The sequence below is a fragment of the Lissotriton vulgaris genome, chromosome 1_2 (assembly GCF_964263255.1).
Source record: "Lissotriton vulgaris chromosome 1_2, aLisVul1.2, whole genome shotgun sequence".
Taxonomy (NCBI): domain Eukaryota; kingdom Metazoa; phylum Chordata; class Amphibia; order Caudata; family Salamandridae; genus Lissotriton; species Lissotriton vulgaris.
The window spans coordinates 190736196-190760089 of record NC_141686.1 but is presented as its reverse complement, the minus strand read 5'-3'; the positions used below and the strand labels follow the sequence as shown (position 1 = coordinate 190760089).

General features: G+C 46.2%; 1 protein-coding gene across 1 annotated transcript in view; it reads right to left on the bottom strand.

Annotated features, from left to right (window-relative positions):
• LOC147734884 (alpha-N-acetylgalactosamine-specific lectin-like) overlaps nucleotides 1-23894 on the bottom strand; it is a 119342-nt gene that overhangs the window by 84548 nt on the left and 10900 nt on the right. The window contains exons 2-3 of the mRNA XM_086953665.1: nucleotides 23078-23125; nucleotides 12988-13145 (exon numbers count right to left, since the gene is read on the bottom strand). Of these exons, the coding sequence (XP_086809791.1) occupies nucleotides 12988-13145; nucleotides 23078-23120 (201 nt within the window). The 5' untranslated portion in view covers nucleotides 23121-23125. The remainder of the gene's footprint in view (nucleotides 1-12987; nucleotides 13146-23077; nucleotides 23126-23894) is intronic.

Here is a 23894-nt window from a genome sequence, read left to right as displayed (position 1 = left end):
ATTCCCTTGTGGAGGTTGGTTTTGGCGGTGTGTGGGTCCTTGGTGAGAGAGCGGAGGAGCTGGGTGTCGTCGGCGTAGGAGATGATGCTGAGGTTGTGATGGCGGGCCACTTGTGCGAGGGGGACAGGGTCGGGCTGAGAGATGAGCCCTGGGGTACGCTGCAGATGATGTCGGTGGCTTCGGATCGGAAGGGTGGGAGGCGGACGCTTTGGGTTCTGCGAGAGAGAAAGGACGTGGTTCAGTCAAGGTCCTTCTCTTGGATTCCGGCTTCTAGGAGGCGTGTCTTTAGAGTGCGATGGCAGACCGTGTCGAAGGTGGCTGACAGGTCCAGGAGGATGAGGGCTGATGTTTCATGTGTCTAGTTGGCGCCTGATGTCGTCTGTGGCGGCGATGAGGGCTGTCTCTGTGCTGTGGTTTCGTCTGAATCCGGACTGGGACGGGTCCAAGATGTTAGTGACTTCCAGGGAGCTGATCAAGGAACCTTAAAAAAACTTCAGGTTGTGCAGAATGCAGCTGCACGACTTCTATGTCATGTTCCGCGGAGAGCCTCCATTTCTCAATCACTTTATGATCTTCACTGGCTTAGGATTGCCAGCCGATTCAAGTTTAAGGCTCTCTGCTACATATTTAAGATTAAACAAGGCACGGCCCCTAAATACCTACAAGAACTCATCCAAGCCTACCATCCTACTCGTGCCCTCAGATCTTCAGGTAAAGGTGATTTTGTGATCCCGAGATTTAGGTTGGTGAAGATGGGCAGCCGCTCATTTTCCCACCTTGGTCCTAAGCTCTGGAATGTCCTGCCCGTTGCTTAAAAAACTGAAACGAACCTTTCCCGTTTCCACAAAGGACTCAAGACCTGGCTCTTTTAGCAATGATCTACGGTTGCTCTCCCTTCCCTCTTTTAATCTGTCCCTTGGCGCCAGGAAACCCATTACGGGTAGCTGTGCGCCTTATAAGTTAAATAAATAATAATAATAATAATAATTGCATGGTGACGATTTTCTCGAGGACCTTTGCTGGGAGCTGGAGCAGGGAGATGGGCCGGAAGTTCTTGAGGTCCTTAGGGTCCGCCTTGGGCTTCTTGAATGGGGAGTTGATTTCGGCGTGCTACCAGCTTTCCGGGAATGTCTCTGTTTCAAAGGAGATGTTGATGACCTGCCGTAGTTGGGGTGCGATAGCTGCATCTGCTTTGTTGAATATGTGGTGTGCGCATGGGTCTGACTGAGATCCTGAGTGGATGGAGTTCATGACCTTGCGTGTCTCGTCGTCGTTGACGTTGGACCAGGAGGTCAGGTGCTGGTAGTGTTCACAGGGGAGGTGGAGTCTGGCGTGGTCTGGGTGGTCGTGGTGTTGAAGCTGTCGTGGATGTCAGCAATCTTGCAGTGGAAGAAGATGGGTAGTGAGTCGCACAGTTCTTGTGAGGGCGGGATGTCATTGACGTTGGCGCTGGGGTTGGAGAGTTCCTTTACGATGTTGAAGAGCTCCTTGCTGTCGTGTGTGTTGTTATCCAAGCGGTCTTTGAAGGAGGATATCTTGGCTAATCTGATGAGGTGGTGATGTCTGCGGGTGGCGTCCTTGTGGGCTGCGTGGTTGTCCGGTGTGCGTTCGTGGAGCCATATGTTCTCCAGTTTCCGGCATGCGCGTTTGGAGGTCTGGAGCTCGTCGATGAACCAGGTGGCTCTCTTGCTGGCGTGGCTGTTGGAGGGTTTCTTGAGCGGGGCGAGGGTGTTGGCACAGTCGTCGATCCACTGTCTGAGGTTGCGGGCTGCGGCGTCTGGGTTGGTGGGGTCAGTGGGCGGGTTCTGGGCGAGGGTGGTGATCAGCTGTTCTTCGGTGACTTTGCTCCAGCAGCGACGAGGCAGCTGTTGGGTGCAGTGGTGCGTGGTTGTTTTCTTGAAGGTGAAATGGATGCAGCGGTGGTCGGTCCAGTGGAGTTTGGTGGTGTGGTCGAAGGCGACGTGGGTGCCTGTGGAGAAGACTGGGTCCAGCGTGTGGCCGGCGGCATGGGTGGGTGCGGTGACGAGATGTCTGAGGCCAAGGTTGGCGAGGTTGTTGATCAGAGTGGCGGATTGGCGGTATTGTTGTTCTCAGGATGGATTTTCAGGTCCCCGAGGAGGATGTAGTCCATGGAGGTGAGTGCGTGGGTGCTGACGAGGTCAGCGATGGAGTCGCTGAACTGAGCCCGGGGTCCTGAGGGTCTGTAGATGAGTGTTCCTCTGAGGGTGGTGTTGGGGTCGGTGTGGATCCGGAAGTGGAGGTGTTCAGCGGTGTTCACGGTGTCGTCTGCGTGGGTGGCGACCTTGAGGGTGGACTTGTGGATTATAGCTATTCCTCCTCCAATTCCGTTGGCGCGATCCCCACGGGTGATCTTGTAGCCATCTGGGATGGCTATGGCGATGTCCACTAGGTCTCAGTCAGGAAGGCCACGTCTGGGGCGGAGGTGTTGAGCAGATCCCAGAGCTCGACGGTGTGTTTGCGTGCGGAGCGGGTGTTAAGAAGTATGCAGCGGAGGTGGTTGGGTCCAGTCCTTGGAGGTTTGGTGGATGTGTCACAGGTGAAGCTGCAGGTGCTGCAGGAGAAGGGTCCGTGGGTCCGTTTCGGGGCGGCCTGGAAGCAGGTATAGTTTCGGCCGGCGTTGAGTGCGTGGAGGGTGCTGGTGTCGTAGTGGAGTCTGGTGTCATGGCTTTTGCGGGGTTCAGGGGTTCTGATGTTGGGCGCGGTCCAGGCACGGATGGGCGCAGACGGGTGGAACAGAGGGCAGAAAGGCACAAAAAACAAAGGAAAAATGGATGGAACAGACGGCAGAAAGGCACAAAAAAACGAAGGAAATCGGATGGAACAGAGGACAGAAAGGCACAAAAAACGAAGGAAAAGCGGATGGAACAGAGGGCAGAAAACAAGGCACAATAGGGGGAGGCAGTGGCACAGAAGCAAAAAGGACGGAGGACACTTACCAGCGGCAGTGGCAGCGGCAGCAGGAGCACACAGTCGGAGCTGCGTGGAGGGGGAGGGACCTACCAGGAGGTGCATCACTCTTCAGTAAACACATGGACCTGTAGACTCAAAAGAGGAGCTGCTGTACTACTCTGCTGCAAGAAAGACTGCTACTCTGATGCCCAGCTATTCTGCTGCCCTGCTGCTTATGTGAGAAGGACTGGAACTGCATCTTGACTACCAAGACCATCAGATTCACTCCAAAGGATAGTTGGCTGGCATCCTGATCAGAGCCTCAAGGACGGAAAAGGCTCCAACCACCTTGAACCCTGCACTTGGAGTCTGCCTGCTGTAAGTCATGTCCTTCGAGTGGTGCCACCCCGGTCCAGGACCCTCTGCCAGCCCAACAGAACAAACGCAGCATGAAGCATTTCCTCAGAGACCCACATTGGATACTGCTGTGGGACGTATCCCCAAAGCAGGACCTCAGCCGCTTCTCGGAACCCCTGCTGCATGACGCATCCTTGGCTTCGCATTTTATCCCTGCAGCACCTAAAAAATGTTGCTGCAAGACGCCTCCTAAACACAGGACTGTGCATCGCAGCCCGCAGCTCCTTGGAACTGGTGCTTCACAACATATGCTCAATGCCGTATCTTGCACCAGCTCGCAGCCAGGATTTAAAGTACTTTGATAACAGGCCTAGCTTGGTCAAGTATGTGGCCCGCACTTCATCGAGGTCATCCTGAACTTGTGACTTCATCCCGGTCTGGCGTGACCAGAAGACCACTGTTGGCGCTTTGTGCTTTTTGGCATTGTGTTCACTTAAATCCTTCAAACTGCATATCTCTGAGACTACTGATTTAATTTTTGTCATAAATTATTTATACATTTTTTCTCCATTTTTCTAAGTTGGTGTGGGATTTTTCTTCACTTGATTATTGTTTGAAGTCCTGCATACATGCTTTTTACATATTGCCTCTAAGTCAAGCCTGACTGTTTTTCTACTTTGCTAATAGACAATTAAGCACCAGATAATTTGGTTTTGCGTGTGGCTTCACTCTTACAAGGATTTTAATTGCTGCTTGAGTAGATTTTCACCCCACTGAACCAGTAACCCAATTTCCTACAGCGGTTATCTTGCAATTGTATAGTGCATATTGTACATTTTTGTATTGCTCCAAGTAGGCCAGCACATGCTTCTAAAGGTGGTAGCTATGTTAGAACTTTAAAATAATAATGCATTTTATGTTATGTTATACAGATTTTGAGAGCGTAGTGCCACTGTCAGCAAGACTGATTCTGGTTTCTGAGTTCCGAATGGTCTGAAATCTTTAAGTGAATTTTTGGTTGATCCCTGCATACAGATTGTTCCCGTAAACCAGCTTGCTTATGACAAGGGCATGTTTGAAAGTTTTCCAGGTGCTGATTGGAAGCCGTTTGAAAATTATCCTTAGCATCTTCAGGGCTTGGAAGCATTATGCGGTGATGGCATTGACTTAGGTGATCATGTTGAGATAGCTGTTGATGATGATCCTAAGGTTCTTGATGTGAGTGGTGGGCTTGGGGGTTGGGTGTCGGTCCTAGTTCTTTTGGCCAACAGGCGAATTCCCTCGGTGGAGTGCGTTTCCCAATGATCATGATTTAGGTCTTGTCAGTGTTCCGCTTCAGACTGTTGCTTTCCATCCAGTGGGTGATTTCGGTCTGTGTACTGGGCCTGTTTTCCATGAGGGAGAGAATGAGTTGAGTGTCATTGGCGCAGGAAAGGACGTTGATGTTGTGAGAGAAGATGATACCAACTAGAGGGATCATGGGTGTGGTAAAGGGCTCAGTGAGGATCTTTCCGGAACAACGCAGATGAGGTCACAGGCATCCAAGGTATATGGTGCCAGGCTAACTGACAATTTCCTTTCAGTTAGGAAGGAACAGATCCATCAGATTGCATTTCCTTTGATTCAGATGTCAGTTCCACATTGCATAAGAATGGGGTGGGAGACTAGGCCAAAAGCTGTGGTGAGGTCCTGGAGGATGAGTGCTGCAATGTCACCTCCATCCAGAGTCATGTGGATGCCATCTATGGTGGCGATGAGGGTTGTTTCAATGCTGTGGTTGGGTCTGAAAGCAGACTGAGTGGTGTTGAGGAGTTGTTGGTTGTTGAGGTATTTAGTTAAGCTTCTATTAATGATTTTCTGTAATTCCTTAGCCATTGAGAGATGGTCGCTGACTACTTTGTTTTCTTTTTTCTACTATATAATTTTAATTTGTCTTCTATGTGCTTTTAGGAGTTTGTGTGTGCTTTTGGGAGTTTGTGTGTATGTTTTACTGTGCATGAGTAAAATGATGAATGAAGCATGAGTCAGTCAATGGATGAATGAATGTATCTGTGCACGGATGAGTGACAGCGTGCATGTGATTTTATCCACTGGTTGCTAGTAATTTCCGAGTAGGGTCCGAGGATGAGGACCTCCATCTTGTCCGAGTCCAGCATCAGACGGCTGCTCCTCATCCAGTCGGCGACGGCCTTCATTCCCTTGTGGAGGTTGGTTTTGGCGGTGTGTGGGTCCTTGGTGAGAGAGCGGAGGAGCTGGGTGTCGTCGGCGTAGGAGATGATGCTGAGGTTGTGATGGCGGGCCACTTGTGCGAGGGGGACAGGGTCGGGCTGAGAGATGAGCCCTGGGGTACGCTGCAGATGATGTCGGTGGCTTCGGATCGGAAGGGTGGGAGGCGGACGCTTTGGGTTCTGCGAGAGAGAAAGGACGTGGTTCAGTCAAGGTCCTTCTCTTGGATTCCGGCTTCTAGGAGGCGTGTCTTTAGAGTGCGATGGAAGACCGTGTCGAAGGTGGCTGACAGGTCCAGGAGGATGAGGGCTGATGTTTCATGTGTCTAGTTGGCGCCTGATGTCGTCTGTGGCGGCGATGAGGGCTGTCTCTGTGCTGTGGTTTCGTCTGAATCCGGACTGGGACGGGTCCAAGATGTTAGTGACTTCCAGGGAGCTGATCAAGGAACCTTAAAAAAACTTCAGGTTGTGCAGAATGCAGCTGCACGACTTCTATGTCATGTTCCGCGGAGAGCCTCCATTTCTCAATCACTTTATGATCTTCACTGGCTTAGGATTGCCAGCCGAATCAAGTTTAAGGCTCTCTGCTACATATTTAAGATTAAACAAGGCACGGCCCCTAAATACCTACAAGAACTCATCCAAGCCTACCATCCTACTCGTGCCCTCAGATCTTCAGGTAAAGGTGATTTTGTGATCCCGAGATTTAGGTTGGTGAAGATGGGCAGCCGCTCATTTTCCCACCTTGGTCCTAAGCTCTGGAATGTCCTGCCCGTTGCTTAAAAAACTGAAACGAACCTTTCCCGTTTCCACAAAGGACTCAAGACCTGGCTCTTTTAGCAATGATCTACGGTTGCTCTCCCTTCCCTCTTTTAATCTGTCCCTTGGCGCCAGGAAACCCATTACGGGTAGCTGTGCGCCTTATAAGTTAAATAAATAATAATAATAATAATAATTGCATGGTGACGATTTTCTCGAGGACCTTTGCTGGGAGCTGGAGCAGGGAGATGGGCCGGAAGTTCTTGAGGTCCTTAGGGTCCGCCTTGGGCTTCTTGAATGGGGAGTTGATTTCGGCGTGCTACCAGCTTTCCGGGAATGTCTCTGTTTCAAAGGAGATGTTGATGACCTGCCGTAGTTGGGGTGCGATGGCTGCATCTGCTTTGTTGAATATGTGGTGTGCGCATGGGTCTGACTGAGATCCTGAGTGGATGGAGTTCATGACCTTGCGTGTCTCGTCGTCGTTGACGTTGGACCAGGAGGTCAGGTGCTGGTAGTGTTCACAGGGGAGGTGGAGTCTGGCGTGGTCTGGGTGGTCGTGGTGTTGAAGCTGTCGTGGATGTCAGCAATCTTGCAGTGGAAGAAGATGGGTAGTGAGTCGCACAGTTCTTGTGAGGGCGGGATGTCATTGACGTTGGCGCTGGGGTTGGAGAGTTCCTTTACGATGTTGAAGAGCTCCTTGCTGTTGTGTGTGTTGTTATCCAAGCGGTCTTTGAAGGAGGATATCTTGGCTAATCTGATGAGGTGGTGATGTCTGCGGGTGGCGTCCTTGTGGGCTGCGTGGTTGTCCGGTGTGCGCTCGTGGAGCCATATGTTCTCCAGTTTCCGGCATGCGCGTTTGGAGGTCTGGAGCTCGTCGATGAACCAGGTGGCTCTCTTGCTGGCGTGGCTGTTGGAGGGTTTCTTGAGCGGGGCGAGGGTGTTGGCACAGTCGTCGATCCACTGTCTGAGGTTGCGGGCTGCGGCGTCTGGGTTGGTGGGGTCAGTGGGCGGGTTCTGGGCGAGGGTGGTGATCAGCTGTTCTTCGGTGACTTTGCTCCAGCAGCGACGAGGCAGCTGTTGGGTGCAGTGGTGCGTGGTTGTTTTCTTGAAGGTGAAATGGATGCAGCGGTGGTCGGTCCAGTGGAGTTTGGTGGTGTGGTCGAAGGCGACGTGGGTGCCTGTGGAGAAGACTGGGTCCAGCGTGTGGCCGGCGGCATGGGTGGGTGCGGTGACGAGATGTCTGAGGCCAAGGTTGGCGAGGTTGTTGATCAGAGTGGCGGATTGGCGGTATTGTTGTTCTCAGGATGGATTTTCAGGTCCCCGAGGAGGATGTAGTCCATGGAGGTGAGTGCGTGGGTGCTGACGAGGTCAGCGATGGAGTCGCTGAACTGAGCCCGGGGTCCTGAGGGTCTGTAGATGAGTGTTCCTCTGAGGGTGGTGTTGGGGTCGGTGTGGATCCGGAAGTGGAGGTGTTCAGCGGTGTTCACGGTGTCGTCTGCGTGGGTGGCGACCTTGAGGGTGGACTTGTGGATTATAGCTATTCCTCCTCCAATTCCGTTGGCGCGATCCCCACGGGTGATCTTGTAGCCATCTGGGATGGCTATGGCGATGTCCACTAGGTCTCAGTCAGGAAGGCCACGTCTGGGGCGGAGGTGTTGAGCAGATCCCAGAGCTCGACGGTGTGTTTGCGTGCGGAGCGGGTGTTAAGAAGTATGCAGCGGAGGTGGTTGGGTCCAGTCCTTGGAGGTTTGGTGGATGTGTCACAGGTGAAGCTGCAGGTGCTGCAGGAGAAGAGTCCGTGGGTCCGTTTCGGGGCGGCCTGGAAGCAGGTATAGTTTCGGCCGGCGTTGAGTGCGTGGAGGGTGCTGGTGTCGTAGTGGAGTCTGGTGTCATGGCTTTTGCGGGGTTCAGGGGTTCTGATGTTGGGCGCGGTCCAGGCACGGATGGGCGCAGACGGGTGGAACAGAGGGCAGAAAGGCACAAAAAACAAAGGAAAAATGGATGGAACAGACGGCAGAAAGGCACAAAAAAACGAAGGAAATCGGATGGAACAGAGGACAGAAAGGCACAAAAAACGAAGGAAAAGCGGATGGAACAGAGGGCAGAAAACAAGGCACAATAGGGGGAGGCAGTGGCACAGAAGCAAAAAGGACGGAGGACACTTACCAGCGGCAGTGGCAGCGGCAGCAGGAGCACACAGTCGGAGCTGCGTGGAGGGGGAGGGACCTACCAGGAGGTGCATCACTCTTCAGTAAACACATGGACCTGTAGACTCAAAAGAGGAGCTGCTGTACTACTCTGCTGCAAGAAAGACTGCTACTCTGATGCCCAGCTATTCTGCTGCCCTGCTGCTTATGTGAGAAGGACTGGAACTGCATCTTGACTACCAAGACCATCAGATTCACTCCAAAGGATAGTTGGCTGGCATCCTGATCAGAGCCTCAAGGACGGAAAAGGCTCCAACCACCTTGAACCCTGCACTTGGAGTCTGCCTGCTGTAAGTCATGTCCTTCGAGTGGTGCCACCCCGGTCCAGGACCCTCTGCCAGCCCAACAGAACAAACGCAGCATGAAGCATTTCCTCAGAGACCCACATTGGATACTGCTGTGGGACGTATCCCCAAAGCAGGACCTCAGCCGCTTCTCGGAACCCCTGCTGCATGACGCATCCTTGGCTTCGCATTTTATCCCTGCAGCACCTAAAAAATGTTGCTGCAAGACGCCTCCTAAACACAGGACTGTGCATCGCAGCCCGCAGCTCCTTGGAACTGGTGCTTCACAACATATGCTCAATGCCGTATCTTGCACCAGCTCGCAGCCAGGATTTAAAGTACTTTGATAACAGGCCTAGCTTGGTCAAGTATGTGGCCCGCACTTCATCGAGGTCATCCTGAACTTGTGACTTCATCCCGGTCTGGCGTGACCAGAAGACCACTGTTGGCGCTTTGTGCTTTTTGGCATTGTGTTCACTTAAATCCTTCAAACTGCATATCTCTGAGACTACTGATTTAATTTTTGTCATAAATTATTTATACATTTTTTCTCCATTTTTCTAAGTTGGTGTGGGATTTTTCTTCACTTGATTATTGTTTGAAGTCCTGCATACATGCTTTTTACACATTGCCTCTAAGTCAAGCCTGACTGTTTTTCTACTTTGCTAATAGACAATTAAGCACCAGATAATTTGGTTTTGCGTGTGGCTTCACTCTTACAAGGATTTTAATTGCTGCTTGAGTAGATTTTCACCCCACTGAACCAGTAACCCAATTTCCTACAGCGGTTATCTTGCAATTGTATAGTGCATATTGTACATTTTTGTATTGCTCCAAGTAGGCCAGCACATGCTTCTAAAGGTGGTAGCTATGTTAGAACTTTAAAATAATAATGCATTTTATGTTATGTTATACAGATTTTGAGAGCGTAGTGCCACTGTCAGCAAGACTGATTCTGGTTTCTGAGTTCCGAATGGTCTGAAATCTTTAAGTGGATTTTTGGTTGATCCCTGCATACAGATTGTTCCCGTAAACCAGCTTGCTTATGACAAGGGCATGTTTGAAAGTTTTCCAGGTGCTGATTGGAAGCCGTTTGAAAATTATCCTTAGCATCTTCAGGGCTTGGAAGCATTATGCGGTGATGGCATTGACTTAGGTGATCATGTTGAGATAGCTGTTGATGATGATCCTAAGGTTCTTGATGTGAGTGGTGGGCTTGGGGGTTGGGTGTCGGTCCTAGTTCTTTTGGCCAACAGGCGAATTCCCTCGGTGGAGTGCGTTTCCCAATGATCATGATTTAGGTCTTGTCAGTGTTCCGCTTCAGACTGTTGCTTTCCATCCAGTGGGTGATTTCGGTCTGTGTACTGGGCCTGTTTTCCATGAGGGAGAGAATGAGTTGAGTGTCATTGGCGCAGGAAAGGACGTTGATGTTGTGAGAGAAGATGATACCAACTAGAGGGATCATGGGTGTGGTAAAGGGCTCAGTGAGGATCTTTCCGGAACAACGCAGATGAGGTCACAGGCATCCAAGGTATATGGTGCCAGGCTAACTGACAATTTCCTTTCAGTTAGGAAGGAACAGATCCATCAGATTGCATTTCCTTTGATTCAGATGTCAGTTCCACATTGCATAAGAATGGGGTGGGAGACTAGGCCAAAAGCTGTGGTGAGGTCCTGGAGGATGAGTGCTGCAATGTCACCTCCATCCAGAGTCATGTGGATGCCATCTATGGTGGCGATGAGGGTTGTTTCAATGCTGTGGTTGGGTCTGAAAGCAGACTGAGTGGTGTTGAGGAGTTGTTGGTTGTTGAGGTATTTAGTTAAGCTTCTATTAATGATTTTCTGTAATTCCTTAGCCATTGAGAGATGGTCGCTGACTACTTTGTTTTCTTTTTTCTACTATATAATTTTAATTTGTCTTCTATGTGCTTTTAGGAGTTTGTGTGTGCTTTTGGGTGTTTGTGTGTATGTTTTACTGTGCATGAGTAAAATGATGAATGAAGCATGAGTCAGTCAATGGATGAATGAATGTATCTGTGCACGGATGAGTGACAGCGTGCATGTGATTTTATCCACTGGTTGCTAGTAATTTAAGCTGGAGGGGGGCATGCATCCATCGATCTACATGCACACTCACACCCACATGCATTCACAAGTGTGCACACATACACACACCATTCACAAGCACAAATGCACACACATATCACCGCACACACTCACAAATCCACATACTTTCATACATGCACATATGCAGGCACACATCAAAACTTAAAATGAAATGAACTTGCCAGATGCAGCAGAGATCTTGGCCTCAAGCCTCCTGCAGGAGTGGTACTGCAGTTGTCACTTATTGGATGGAGAAATCGGCAGTCCCTATCTGTCACAGAGTGGCATAGGGTCAGTGAAGCTTGCTAGCCTCACACCATTTTGTAACAATGTGACAATTAAAGGTGCTCTGCATTGGGCACTTCATGGCTTAAAACCCCCAGGTGCGAGGCTATCAGTAATGCTACCCCTGACCATGAGAGGAGGTCCTCCCAGTGCTTTGCCAGGCTGAAAAGGTCACACCCACAGAGCTGTGCCATCTTCAGCACTGCAAAAAATCATCTCAGGCAGCCAGGTGCCTGCGCATTTAAAGCAGCATTATAGGCTCTCCGCTCTTAAGAACGGACCACTCCTGATCTTATCATTGACTCAGGATACACTTTCTGTGATAATTGAAAGCTATTGTCATTGCCAATGCTTGTTTACAGAATGTTCTACCGGAGCAGCATCATTTTGGCACCACCCTTTCATGTTCTAACCATGCCATATATATGTACACATGGTCTATGTAATGTGTGTTGTTTTATCATTAACGTAAAGTTGTGTGCTTGACCCACATACTTGCTGTATAACCTAGACACTAACATGAGTGTGAATACTAATGTTTTCTTCATATTAATACCTATTTGCAGTTCTTGTTTATATCTGCATTTGTGTAGATTAATTGACTCTTTGGCTCAAATACATTCACATATTCAGTACAATAGTACCCTGCATTTGTTTTGTGACTATATATTGTGCATTCAATTGTGCATTGAATTAGTTTACAATGTTAGCTTGACCAAAGGCCTGAAGCATTTAGTTTTAACATTTAACCTTCAAAGCGAAAGTTGTTTGTTTTGCATGTCCTCTCTCCTGCAGGTGCAGCCTCAAGGCATTCATTTCTTAGTGAAAGGCAGATTGTGTATGCAAGATTGTGAGGCTCAGAGAAGAACAGTGGCAAGGACGAGAGGCACTAACAAACAAAGGAAGTAGCACCATTCACATGATATCTGGAGACTGGAATAATCCAACAGCATTTCTGATGCAGAGACCAGGAGATTGGAGTAGTAATGGAGGGCATCAAGTTTCACAGTGAGAAGGGTAAAAGTAGAGGGACTCATGATTTAAGACTCTCAAATGTACTCTGGAGATTAACAGATGGTCATATTTTCAGTTTAGGCAGATTCCCCTTAGACTTGGAGAGGTACCGACCTCCCTGCGATATCTCCGTTGTGTGGCTTTATGCTATATAAAATTATTTATTTTGGAGAACTTCTCCAGGAGTTCTACAATGCTCATACCTGCCTACCTTACTTGATCTGATTATGGTATTCCCAATTATTGTTGTCTAGGTTAGATTTAGTTTAGATTATCTAGATGTCTGCATGCATGATTGGCAAGATGACCTCATATTGTATCATATGGTATCCTGACCATCAAATTATTTTCCTTATCTTCTGAAATGCTAAGGCTATTACTGCATTTCTTGTATTCTTCATGCTATTCAGACTAAACTTTGTTATACAATTTGGTCTGCTGGTAGTGATTTTGTAGTTTTACAATATATGTCTGAGGTTTTTGTGTATGTTAGTTTGGCTTTGTATTTGTAATAAACCCACATTTAACCTCATCTATCAACTTAGGTTTTCAGTGTGTACCCAAATGGGTTACCCTGTAAATTGAACTTGCGGATGTTGTCAATTCTTCTTTATTCCCCAGGCGCCTAAAAAGTTTAATTCCGCATGGAGATGTGATCAGCATTGATCATCATCCTCAACACATCGTGGCCCATTTTTACTAAAGGTTGCACCTTTAGGTAATTTAGCACTGCATCTGCGAGCCTTTAAATTGGTTAGTAAATTCATCTAGCAAGAATCCATGTAAAACCTTAGTAAATAAGAGCCTTTGTATTTATTAGAGCATGCATGGAACTCTTACCTCTGCTTCCGGCCAAGACACTATGTCATTGAATCGCTTGTAGCAAGCATTCTTATACTGCACCCATCCGTAATCACAGGAGCCTTGAACACAGAGACACCTTTCATTGGCATTTATTGTTGAAGTTGTTGTCTGCGCTGGCGCGGTCTGACAGTTACCTAGTAATATTCAAAATACAAAACAGAGAGGGAGGGTCTTACATTATAGAACAACACTCTTCAACAGTAAACATTTTAAATCAGTAATGGGAAAATATAAAATACCAACCGAAGTCTCTTCCTTAAATCCACATTATTGTTGCATCATATCCATTTAAAAACACATTAATCAGCACTCATCCACACGTCATAATATAAATAATTTACATTTAATTCAATCTGTTAAAATCCAATGGAACGTTCGCTATCTCCCAAGCATTTCTCCTGGCATTACAGAATTGGCCATTTGTTCAACAAAGAATTGATGTATTTTTTTATTAACGACTTCTCTGTCCACAAACAGCAAACATTGACAAAAACCCTCCATAATTGAACAAGTTTATCATTGAACGAATTGCTAGACAGAATGTAATCTCTATTCTTTCCTTGCTTTAATGCTTGGGTTGAGTTGCATTGTGTTAGCAGCAAGATTATTTCATGTGGTGGAAATGCATCCAACCCAAGTAATAATCCACTTTCTTTCTGACAGGCAAATGGTACATTGATGGTGTGAGATTTAGCAATATTTATCTGCTGTCCCAGTTTGCTCATGTAGGAGACAAATCTGTTTAACAAGACTTGTAAGGTCACCCTTGTCCTGAACATCAGGGGCAGTATTATACAGAGTGCCTCGGGGGCCCAATGGGCATTTGTGCCCACTTTGTGCGCCCACAGGTGACTCTGGCATTACTGAAGGGGCCACAGGTGCTTGTGCATCCCCTTCTGTAACACAGGTAGTGTTGGAGCACATAAAGTGCCAGCGCTATCTTCAGGGGAAATCCCTCATTTGCATAGGGGCATGCCTTGCCTCCGCGTCCATGCCGTAATACCGACTTTGGCGCTGGGGCAAAAAAGCCTTCAGGAGGCACACTGACAGTGCGCCACCTCAAAGGTAACTCAGAAAAGGGGGTGGTGATGGACAGAGTATCTTAATTAAGCAGAACACTCCTACCCAGTCTACAGATCAGGGCTTGATCCATCACCGTTTTTTAGCTCACTGCACCATCCCAGCTCAGAACCTGGCTACATGCAAATTAGTCTGTCCTTGGCCCAGTGCATCATAGGAACAGGGCAGACCAAACTACCAAGCCAATTCTTTTACTGGAAAGGAAACAAGCTTCCGGGGACCGGTTTCTGGCCTTACAGCCGTCATCGGCCCGACTTGCTTGAATCCTGATGGTGCAGTGAGCAAGGGACTCATGTCTGAGCATACCCTTCCACGCTTATTGTGGACAAAACGATTCAGAAAAGGGGGTGGTGATGGACAGAGTATCTGAATTAAGCAGAAGACTCCTACCCAGTCAACAGATCAGGGCTTGATCCATCACCGTTTTTTAGCTCACTGCACCATCCCAGCTCAGAACCTGGCTACATGCAAATTAGTCTGTCCCTGGCCCAGTGCATCATGGGAACGGGGCAGACCAAACTACCAAGGCAATAACGCATAACATAACATAACAAATCTTTTACTGGAAAGGAAACAAGCTTCCGGGGACCGGTTTCTGGCCTTACAGCCATCTTCGGCCCGGCTTGCTTGAATCCTGATGGTGCTGTGAGAAAGGGACTCACATCAGAGCATACCCTTCCACGCTTATGGTGGACAAAACGATTCAGAAAAGGTGGTGGTGATGGACAGAGTATCTGAATTAAGCAGAACACTCCTACCCAGTCAACAGATCAGGGCTTGGAAGGGACAGACCAATTTGCATGTAGCCAGGTTCCGAGCTGGGATGGTGCAGTGAGCTAAAAAACGGTGATGGATCAAGCTCTGCATTTCACTAGCAACCATCCCAGGAGCCTAAAACAAAATTTGCCCTTTGGACAATTTCTATGAATTCTGTGAAATTGTTCTTTCAAGGACGAATATTGGCTTCATGAAAATAAGCTAGTGAATTGCCTAATTGAAAGAGGATAACCCAAAAAACTGTTGAAAAATGCCATGAAGCGGGCATGGTGGATACCACGCGAGACACTTCTTGAAAAAAGAGTTAGACCACCCATGGGTAGACTCGTCTGTGTTTCCACTTTCTGTCCCAATTCTAATCAATTGAAGAAAATTATCAACCAAAATTGGCATTTGTTGAAAAATCTGGATAAATCACTGACACAGGCTCCCCTTTTTGCTTTCAAAAAGGAAAAAAGCATAGCCAATCATATAGTACGGGCCGAGCTACCCAAACCACCTTAAGAGGTTATGTTGGACTGGCACCAGTGAGTGGTCGCCATAAATGTGGGTCCTGAACTTGATGTGATCAAACGTTGGAAGGTTCAATGTTCTCTCGTGAGGGGGTACATTGGAAACATGAAACATTCATCAATTGTAAATCCAAAGGAGTGGTTTACGGAATCCTCTTCACATGCCCCAAACTGTATGTGGGTAAAACAAGCCAGGAGATCCGCAAAAGAGTGACACAGCACAAATCCAGAATTAAGAGAAATGTTGAAAACACTCCTCTAGTTAACCACTGGAAAGCTAAGGAACATGTGGTGGGTGATCTTAAATGGACCGTGATATCGAAAATCGAAGCTGATCCACGAAGAGGTGACAGTGATTTTCGACTGCCCCAACGTGAGGCGACGCTCATTCTGAAATTTAATACTGCTGTCAATGGGCTAAATGAGATCTGAGAAATATTTAAACTTTAACCTGCAGTATCTCGGAGTTGACCCGTTTAACTGTGGCATGTCATCTCTCTCCATGCACAGGGTCTGGCACATTTAGGCTGACTGTGCTTCAGTTGTTCCATTTGGTGTTTGTCGAGCATTGTAAAGACTGTGCACCCTTCGTATAGTAATTGTTATACATGGACCCACTGGGCCCCAGCTTCAGCTTCCTTTTAAGTGGCTTAAACATGGACTTTTTGCTTAGCATAAATGTATAGTAGTCCACATAGCTGGCATGTTTAATCCTGTTAATACCATGTGATTTAGGCTTCAGTGTCAGTAACCTGCCATAGCAGTAGTTACCATGTATGTGCGCGGAGTTTCAACTAAGATGTGCAGTTCCCATAATTCTTTGCTGGACTTGGCGCCGCGTTGCAGTGTTACCGGGGCACCACACGCCGAGCAGAGGATCTTTAGCGGACTCCCCTTTTAAACAAGGTTTGTGCGTCTCATGTTATCTCTGGTTTCTAAACAGACGCCTTTGGCATAAACAACTATGTGTTCTTTGACTGCAGTATCGCTTAAAGTGGTTATGATTCGGGCTTTGTTTATGTTGGTTCACAGAACAACTGACCGGTGAATACAGTCATGTTTTAATTGACAACAGTACCGTCCATTGATTTGTCAAGTCAAGGCGGTGATAGTCTATATGGACAGAGGAGAGGGCAGCACACCGGGTGACCCCATGAGATCTAAGTTTCCTTTTTTTTTGCTAGTTTCAGATTGATGTCAGAATTTCGGGAAGTGATGAGGCGTACCTAAAACAATTGGCCTCTACGCATTGGGAATCCATTGGATTTTTGGTAAATTGGTATGTGTGTTGATGCAAAATTTGAGAATTGCCCACATCGGTTGTGCAATTCGATCTGTCTAATGGGGATACCACCTGCTTCCCTCCTAAATCAAACAAGAATCGTCGGAACTGATCCATTAAGTGCCTCAATAATATTGTTTGAAGTTCCAGGGACATTGGATGACACCGCAATGTAAGCCCGTTATTTCACTCATTTACGGCGTGCATTTTAATATGCAGATCTGACGGTGTGTAGGTCTACACCTTTTTTTTCATTTTTTTTTTCCTTTATGAGTTTTTCATTATTATTGTTCCATTTGCAGACATTTTTTTTTTCTTTATGAGTTTTTCATTATTATTGTTCCATTTGCAGACTGACAGAACTATAACAGTTTTTCTCTTATGAGTAAGGTAAAAAGCATATGCAACGCTTGGGTGCTTTCATGACGTTGATTGACACTAAGGGGTCGGTGTAGTAAGAGTATATGTTTCTCTTTCTGTTATAGATTGTTATGATCCTGAGGAGAACCCTGCTAGTCCAAGGGTTCGAAACACGTCGACCTTGCCCATTTTCTAATCAAACAAACATATTAAAAACTAAGTTGGTGTTTATGATGCACTGTAACATGATTCTTTGTTTACTCTGTTGATATTTTGGTGCATTGCTTTATTTAAATGGGTGGTAAAGTTTGATGTTGTTTGGCTGTGTGTGTTTTGTTCCCTATTGTGTTCTGCCTTTCCAAAAACTGTGAGTGATTCTGGCTTAACCCTGAGGTGAACTTTTGAGTGTGTGGAGTTGGTTATGTGTCAGGAATGAATGTTGAATTGAAGAGAGTATTGAGTGATTGTGGTGTCTCTTTATATGTTGTGCATTTGGGAAGAAATGGTTTCTGTATTTTTTGTATTTGTTTCATTGATCATTTATTTGTATCTGTACGTATTTATTGAAAAAAGGCTAAATATTTTTTTTTAAAAAGAAAACTTTTTTTGAATTCAGTATTCATGGAACCTGGGATAGACTAGCATTGGTACCAGTGATAAAGTGGATGGTAAACAGTGTTCAGTATTGGCACTTGTTTTGGTTTGTGCTATATTGACTCAACCTTACTGAGTAGAGTCAAGGCCCTTGGTTGTTCCTTGTTTGCATAATATGGGCCCAGGACACAATCATCATATAGCAGAGCAGGGAGTCTACTCGAGCCCACCCTGAGAGTGTCTGTCTCGCCCAGATTCAGCGAGGTCTCCAGGTCATTTAGAAATAAACAAAAAGGAAAAGGGCTAGTACACACTGGCCTCATTTCAATGGAATTGGTACATCCCCATAAGTGCCATACCTAATACAGCCCGCCACATCTTCATGCATTTGTGCTACAAGTGAATCACAACCTAATTCATTACATTGCCAAGCATTTTGCGCAGGCCGATGGGTGCCAAAAGAAAAATCTATATGGCTCAGTGTTGCTCGGCTATGTTACTCTGCTATGGTCCATAGGTCTGGGGTGTGGGGTTATTGTGACACTGCCACTCTTCAGGCGAATGAAAACATGTGTGTCAAAGCATTTTGTGCTCTTCTAAATCCTTGCCCTTATTTCTTTCTCACATGGAACTAGGCCTGTTAAACCTAGAATATTTAATTAAGCTGGCACCACTTAAGCTCGGGCCCTCAGTGTGGGCAAACGATGAAATGGCCTTAAACCAGAACATTATAACAGATAGTCTAAGTTTGGAAAATGCCCAATGTATACCCTGGTTAGGATATGTGAAAGACCAATTTCCCTTGCTAGGGAGATCTGAGCTTTTAGATTGTCCACAAGCTATTATATTGTTCTCTAAACAACAACTAAAGATACATTTCCTGGCCTTTTACTGGCGGCAAAAACAAGACAGTGAGTTGGGGAAGTAAAGAGAATCTGCCTTTATCCCATTTGTGACTATGGTCCAGATGGAACTGTATGTATATTTTCGTCCACGCCATGCATGGAGATGTTATTTGATATGGTTGAGATTTAATAGAATGCACTTCCTGTCTCTAGCAAAGCTTCTCACGAATACAACACATCCCATGTCCTTGTGACTCAGGAACGGTTCCGTCATGAGCCCGTTGTCTTATTAGAACCTTCAGCACAGCGCGAGAATTCCCGCCGCTCTGAAGGTGATATGTTAAGGCAAGGGGAATTCAAACTACCAATAAGTCCCTAGTATATAATAAGGCAGGGAGGTTTAGAGACTCAGCAGAGTTCCTATACTGAAGGATGCACTGCTGTGGTGCTCACTATTATAGGCAGCACTGCTTTGCAGACTGTCTTTAAAAGTAAATTCTATGCAAATGTGTCTTTGGAATTAACGGTACTTCCCAAGAGGAATTCTACTTTATATTTACATATAACTCACAACTAAGGTCTCCCCTAAGTGCCCCAGGGGTGGGGTGCTATTTACCCATAAGAAGGGATAATCCTTGAGGAGGAAAAACTTCCAATTTAATTTTCCCCATTGTAGATATTTAGCTCTGTAGGCTTATACTGGAATATTTTATTGAAGTATAAATATTGCTAGGAAGGAGCTAAAAAGATGTCATTCAAGGACAATAAATATTGGTGATGGTAAATTCAAGAATGTGCCACAGTTGAATGTATCAAAACTAATATAGAAGAGAAGTTATAGGACTTTCTTTTCCATGCGCCTCAATCCAGCCTTCAAGCTGCCTCTGATGATTAGTCAGCCTTAACAGGCTTAACCAGGCTGTTTTGACGAGGTGATAAGTGGCCTGCATAGAGCAGATAATATCTGATGGGGGGAGCTTTATAGCTGCAGAAAGCAGGTCAGGATGAGGGATGGGTAATCAAACTGGGCTTCAAAGAGATCAGGACAGTAAGGAATGACAGCCAGGCCTACCCCCTCTTCCAGTACCTCCCAGCCAGATGGCAGGCCCGAGAATGGAATTTCCTGAAGGTCTGTAGGGGAAGTGTTAACAGAAATGAACCACGGAAGTAGGTTTAGCCAGATCTAACTCTCCTGGAGAGGAATTCTCCATTTTGAATTTTAAATGTCAGTGCTTTGTGGGACAAGAATATGCCACACTATGTAGGAAGCTACAATGCTTTTGGGTGGCACTCTGCACCTCATTGGGCAAGGGTGCCCCCTGCTTGTAGCTCCAGATCATTGAACAAATATGTGAGAGCTGCATAGCCACTTGGCTTTGCTGCCTGAATCTACAAGGAGAAGGACTGCCCTGCTGGAACCCTGGTCTCTACCCCAAAGGATTGCAACCAGAAGGACTGCTCCTGCTGAGTAAGTAGTGGACTCCCTGAAAGCAACAGATTATCAGAGCTTCCCTGCACCATCTCCATCAAGAAGTCCCCAGCCTGGGGTGCGTCCAGTGGATTTAAGGATTTGGCCAGATGCGTTGTGGGAACTGTAGCAGCGCACGTCCAAGGACTATCTCAGAGTTTCTAGACCTTTGGAATTGTGTTTCGAACCCTTTAAACCCTCAAGAGGAACTACAGGCAGATGTTCCTGAAGTTTAGACCGTCTTTTGTAAAAAAGCTCTATAGGTGGACCGACCTAACGTGGGGTCAAGCCATGGTGAGAATCCGGTTTGATGAAGTGCCTTGCTCACCGTCGAGAGAAAATCATCATGAAAAGTTTCTACGTGTGAAGGTAAAATTTTGACCAGGGCCTCCCGCTTAGTATATTCAACCAGGGTTCCATTGCATTGGATTCAAACTTTGACTTTGTCCCAGTCAAGTGCGACCAGATGTCCCAGGTTAACGCTGTATGTTTTTAAGAATGTATATATCAGGTACCCTATATTGAATTTTTGTCCTTTTGGTGTCATTTTCAAGATAAAAACATTTCCTATATTTATAAATTGGTGTGAGATTTTTAATGTGATGTGGCGTACTTATTTACCTTATTGGTAATTTAAACTATCTACATACCTGTCTCCTGAATTTAGTCTGCCTGCTTGCAGTCAGCTACCTAGGGTTGAGCCAGAGGCTAATGTATTAAAACCTTTACTGGACCTTATATTGTATTGGTGGCCTTATTGCTAGTGATACGTGCATACTCACCCTCACTAAAATCCATCTTCCACCACACTTCATTTCTTTTTCTTTCGCAAGTTATATGTTATTCCTAGGAAAAGGTTTTCACTCCCACTCTTGAGGGTCCACAATGTTAGGTTATGACAGCCCGCTGTGCACCAACTACTGCTGATCATCCCAATACACCTGTTTGAGGGTGTATAAATTCAACTCTGCGGCTGGTAGAATGAGAAAAATGGTGGGGAAATAACTGGATGTCATACTCTGGGGATAGACGTGTGTGGGGGCAACCTTGAAGGATTACCAGTGAAACGTAATTAAATTGTACCTTTTTGCATATTGTGGTATTTTCAGCATGTTTCAGTGGAAATTTCTTTTAAGTGGTATATTGAATCATCTTTGGTATTTTAAACATGATACATGGCTGTGTATGTCTTTGCTTTTATGCATATATGTTTTTCTATCAACTGAATTAAGCTTGTCATGCCTGACTGATTCACCAATGGAATGGAACGTTGAGAGGGTCTATGGATGGTTAAACGATGAATGAGTACAATGACTGACACTACAGAGGATTGAAGGGTGAAAGAAACTCTTCTAGGGTGTGTTGAGCTTTACTCACATAAGCTTCTGGGAGATTTGAAACAAAGTGGAGACAAGGGTTTTTCACTCTTTCAGAATGATTCTCATGGAACAGCTTATTTGTAAAATGGAGAAAACACTTCTATAGAGCACCTGAGGCTTCAGGAGCACAAGAGGGGACAAGGGGTAGGGGGGCAGGTGTTCAGGACAGGATCATGACTGGTAGGTCTCAGGACAGGTTTGGTTTAGGGGTGGCTGAAGTTGTGAAATGTTTTCCCTTTTTTGAACTATTAGAGATTTTGAGGGTAGGAACGATCTGGTAGTTTTAAAATGTGAGGGCCAGCGTCAAACCCAGTCTGCTTCAACAAGAAACAGTTCCCAGTGCTTAAGAGAGGCTCCCAGGTCTCTTCACCTCCAGCTGAGACCCTGGAATGGAACAAGGCAACAGTAGGGACTATCAAAATCTGACATGATTGACAAAATATGATTATCTGGCCTTGGTGTCTGCCTCCTCCGGTCGTGTCTGAGGCTGGTAGGTCGATTCAGGCAGTGCTTAATTTGAGTCAGTGGTTGCCGGTGTGAGAAACTGGCATTCATTTTTGGGTAGTGGCACTTATTTTTCCCACATCACATAATTGCGTGAGGGAAATACAGAAGGAAGAGCAAGACAAAAAAGTTATTAAGGGAGAAATCAGGAACCTGCAATGGTGGAATGAAGGGGCAGGAAGTGTCTGGTAGTGCATTAAAAAGGGATGAGGTGGATTGAAGACCATGTAGCCTTGATATTCAGTGCACCAACGCTCAATTGCACTGACTGTGGGCTTCTGGGCAGAGCGTGTGGCCCCGGCACTCAATCTTTTACTAATTAAGCACTGGTCTCAGGCATTAAGCAGTTGAGCGAGTACTTGACTGTGTAAGCGTAAGAGCAGAACTCCGCACTTTTCACAGGTGATGCTGCCATCTTTCTCTTTTACATTCACACTGCATGCGGAAGTACAGTGATTGCCCAGCCTCCCTCTAACAACATGACATGTGCATGTCTTTGATTGGCCAAGATGAGAGCCTCATTTCCGGCCTGACTGCATGAGCAAACATTTGCGTGGCCTCCTTGAATAGAAATACAGCGTCTGCATGTAGCTCCACCAATTAAAAATGATAAGGGATGAAGAGGTGAGTTAACAAGAATGGGCAGATAAATCCTGGGGCTTGTAAAAAGAGATTAAAGATGTCACGCATAGATGACTTTCCAGAACCTTTGATGTAAGACAAATATGTTTGACAACTAACAACCCCACTCTGGAGTTCTTTTCTGTGGCGAGCCAGAACTTGGAATCACTGGTTTGGCAGATGCAGAAGTAGTCCTTAATACCTAAACCTAAGCTCAAAGTGCAGTATACTCCTGCTACACATAAGACTGGTCAGTTGCATAATGCGAAATGATAGGGTCCCCTCCAGAACCTGATGTGTGGCCCGCAGGTTTTCATACCTCACAGACATCCATAGGTTTTAGACTGCATGGGGCCCTTATGAAGGCAGATATACTCCATCATTGACATCCTCCCCCCCCCTCTCCCCACACTCCCAATGACACCATAGAAACACTCCTTGCGGGGCTCTAGCAACATCAGACTTCATAGAGCACTAGAAGAGACACTCAACCCAAGGGTGGAGAGACACCTTCCCTTTCATCAACGCCCCACAGTCTAACAGATATTAACTGCTTAAATATTGCTGTACCTGAATGATGCAAATAGTTAATTTAACAAATCACGTGATAGAAAATAAGCTACATTTAAAAAATTGTAACAAACCTCCCACTGCCAACAAACTAAGTAGCAGGATAAATGTCATCATGGTTTCTGGAAAGGAAAAATATAAGAAAGAAATTAGTTATTTGTTATGGTTTTGCTGTGCAGCACAATAAAAACGAAGGGGCTTATTGACGCCCCTCTTGCACCACTTTAGCATCATTTTTAACACGGAAAAAGTGACGTACCGGTGGCGCAAGGGGCTTGAAAATAAGCCAACTAGCACTTAAAAGGCAATGTCATGTTCTGAGATATTCAGAAAGGCGCCCAGTTCAAAATTGCTTTGCATTATAGGGTAGTTTTGTGAAGGACAAGGACAGGAAACTAGAGTGAGGCCTTTTAGAGCCCTGTTCACTGTCTTTTTGTGCCTCTCATTTTTAATGACCGTGAGAACAGGGGTAGCTGATACAGTGTCATGGATAGCTAAGGGCAAGGCAGGTATAGCATGTGCTAGCCTGGGCTCTAAATGACAACCATGTTTCTCTGGTGTAAACCTGGGCACTTACAGCCAGATTCATCAACACATATTGCGATCGCAATAGCTGCGAAATAGCTATTGCGATCGCAATACCAAGAATCGCAATTCATGAAACAAAACCTGACCAAAATGCGAATTGAATTCGCAAAACATTATCTGCAAAATCAAGGTGGAACCCCCTTTGCGATTCGGAAATTGCAAGTTCCCAATGATTCTGCGATTCTAATTGCGCATTCACAAAATAACCGCAAACCAAATGCAGGAAATATCGCAATTAGCGAAAATCCTCAAAATCGCTATTTGCGAGGCGCAAATTAAGGAGAACCCAAACCAGGTGGTAAC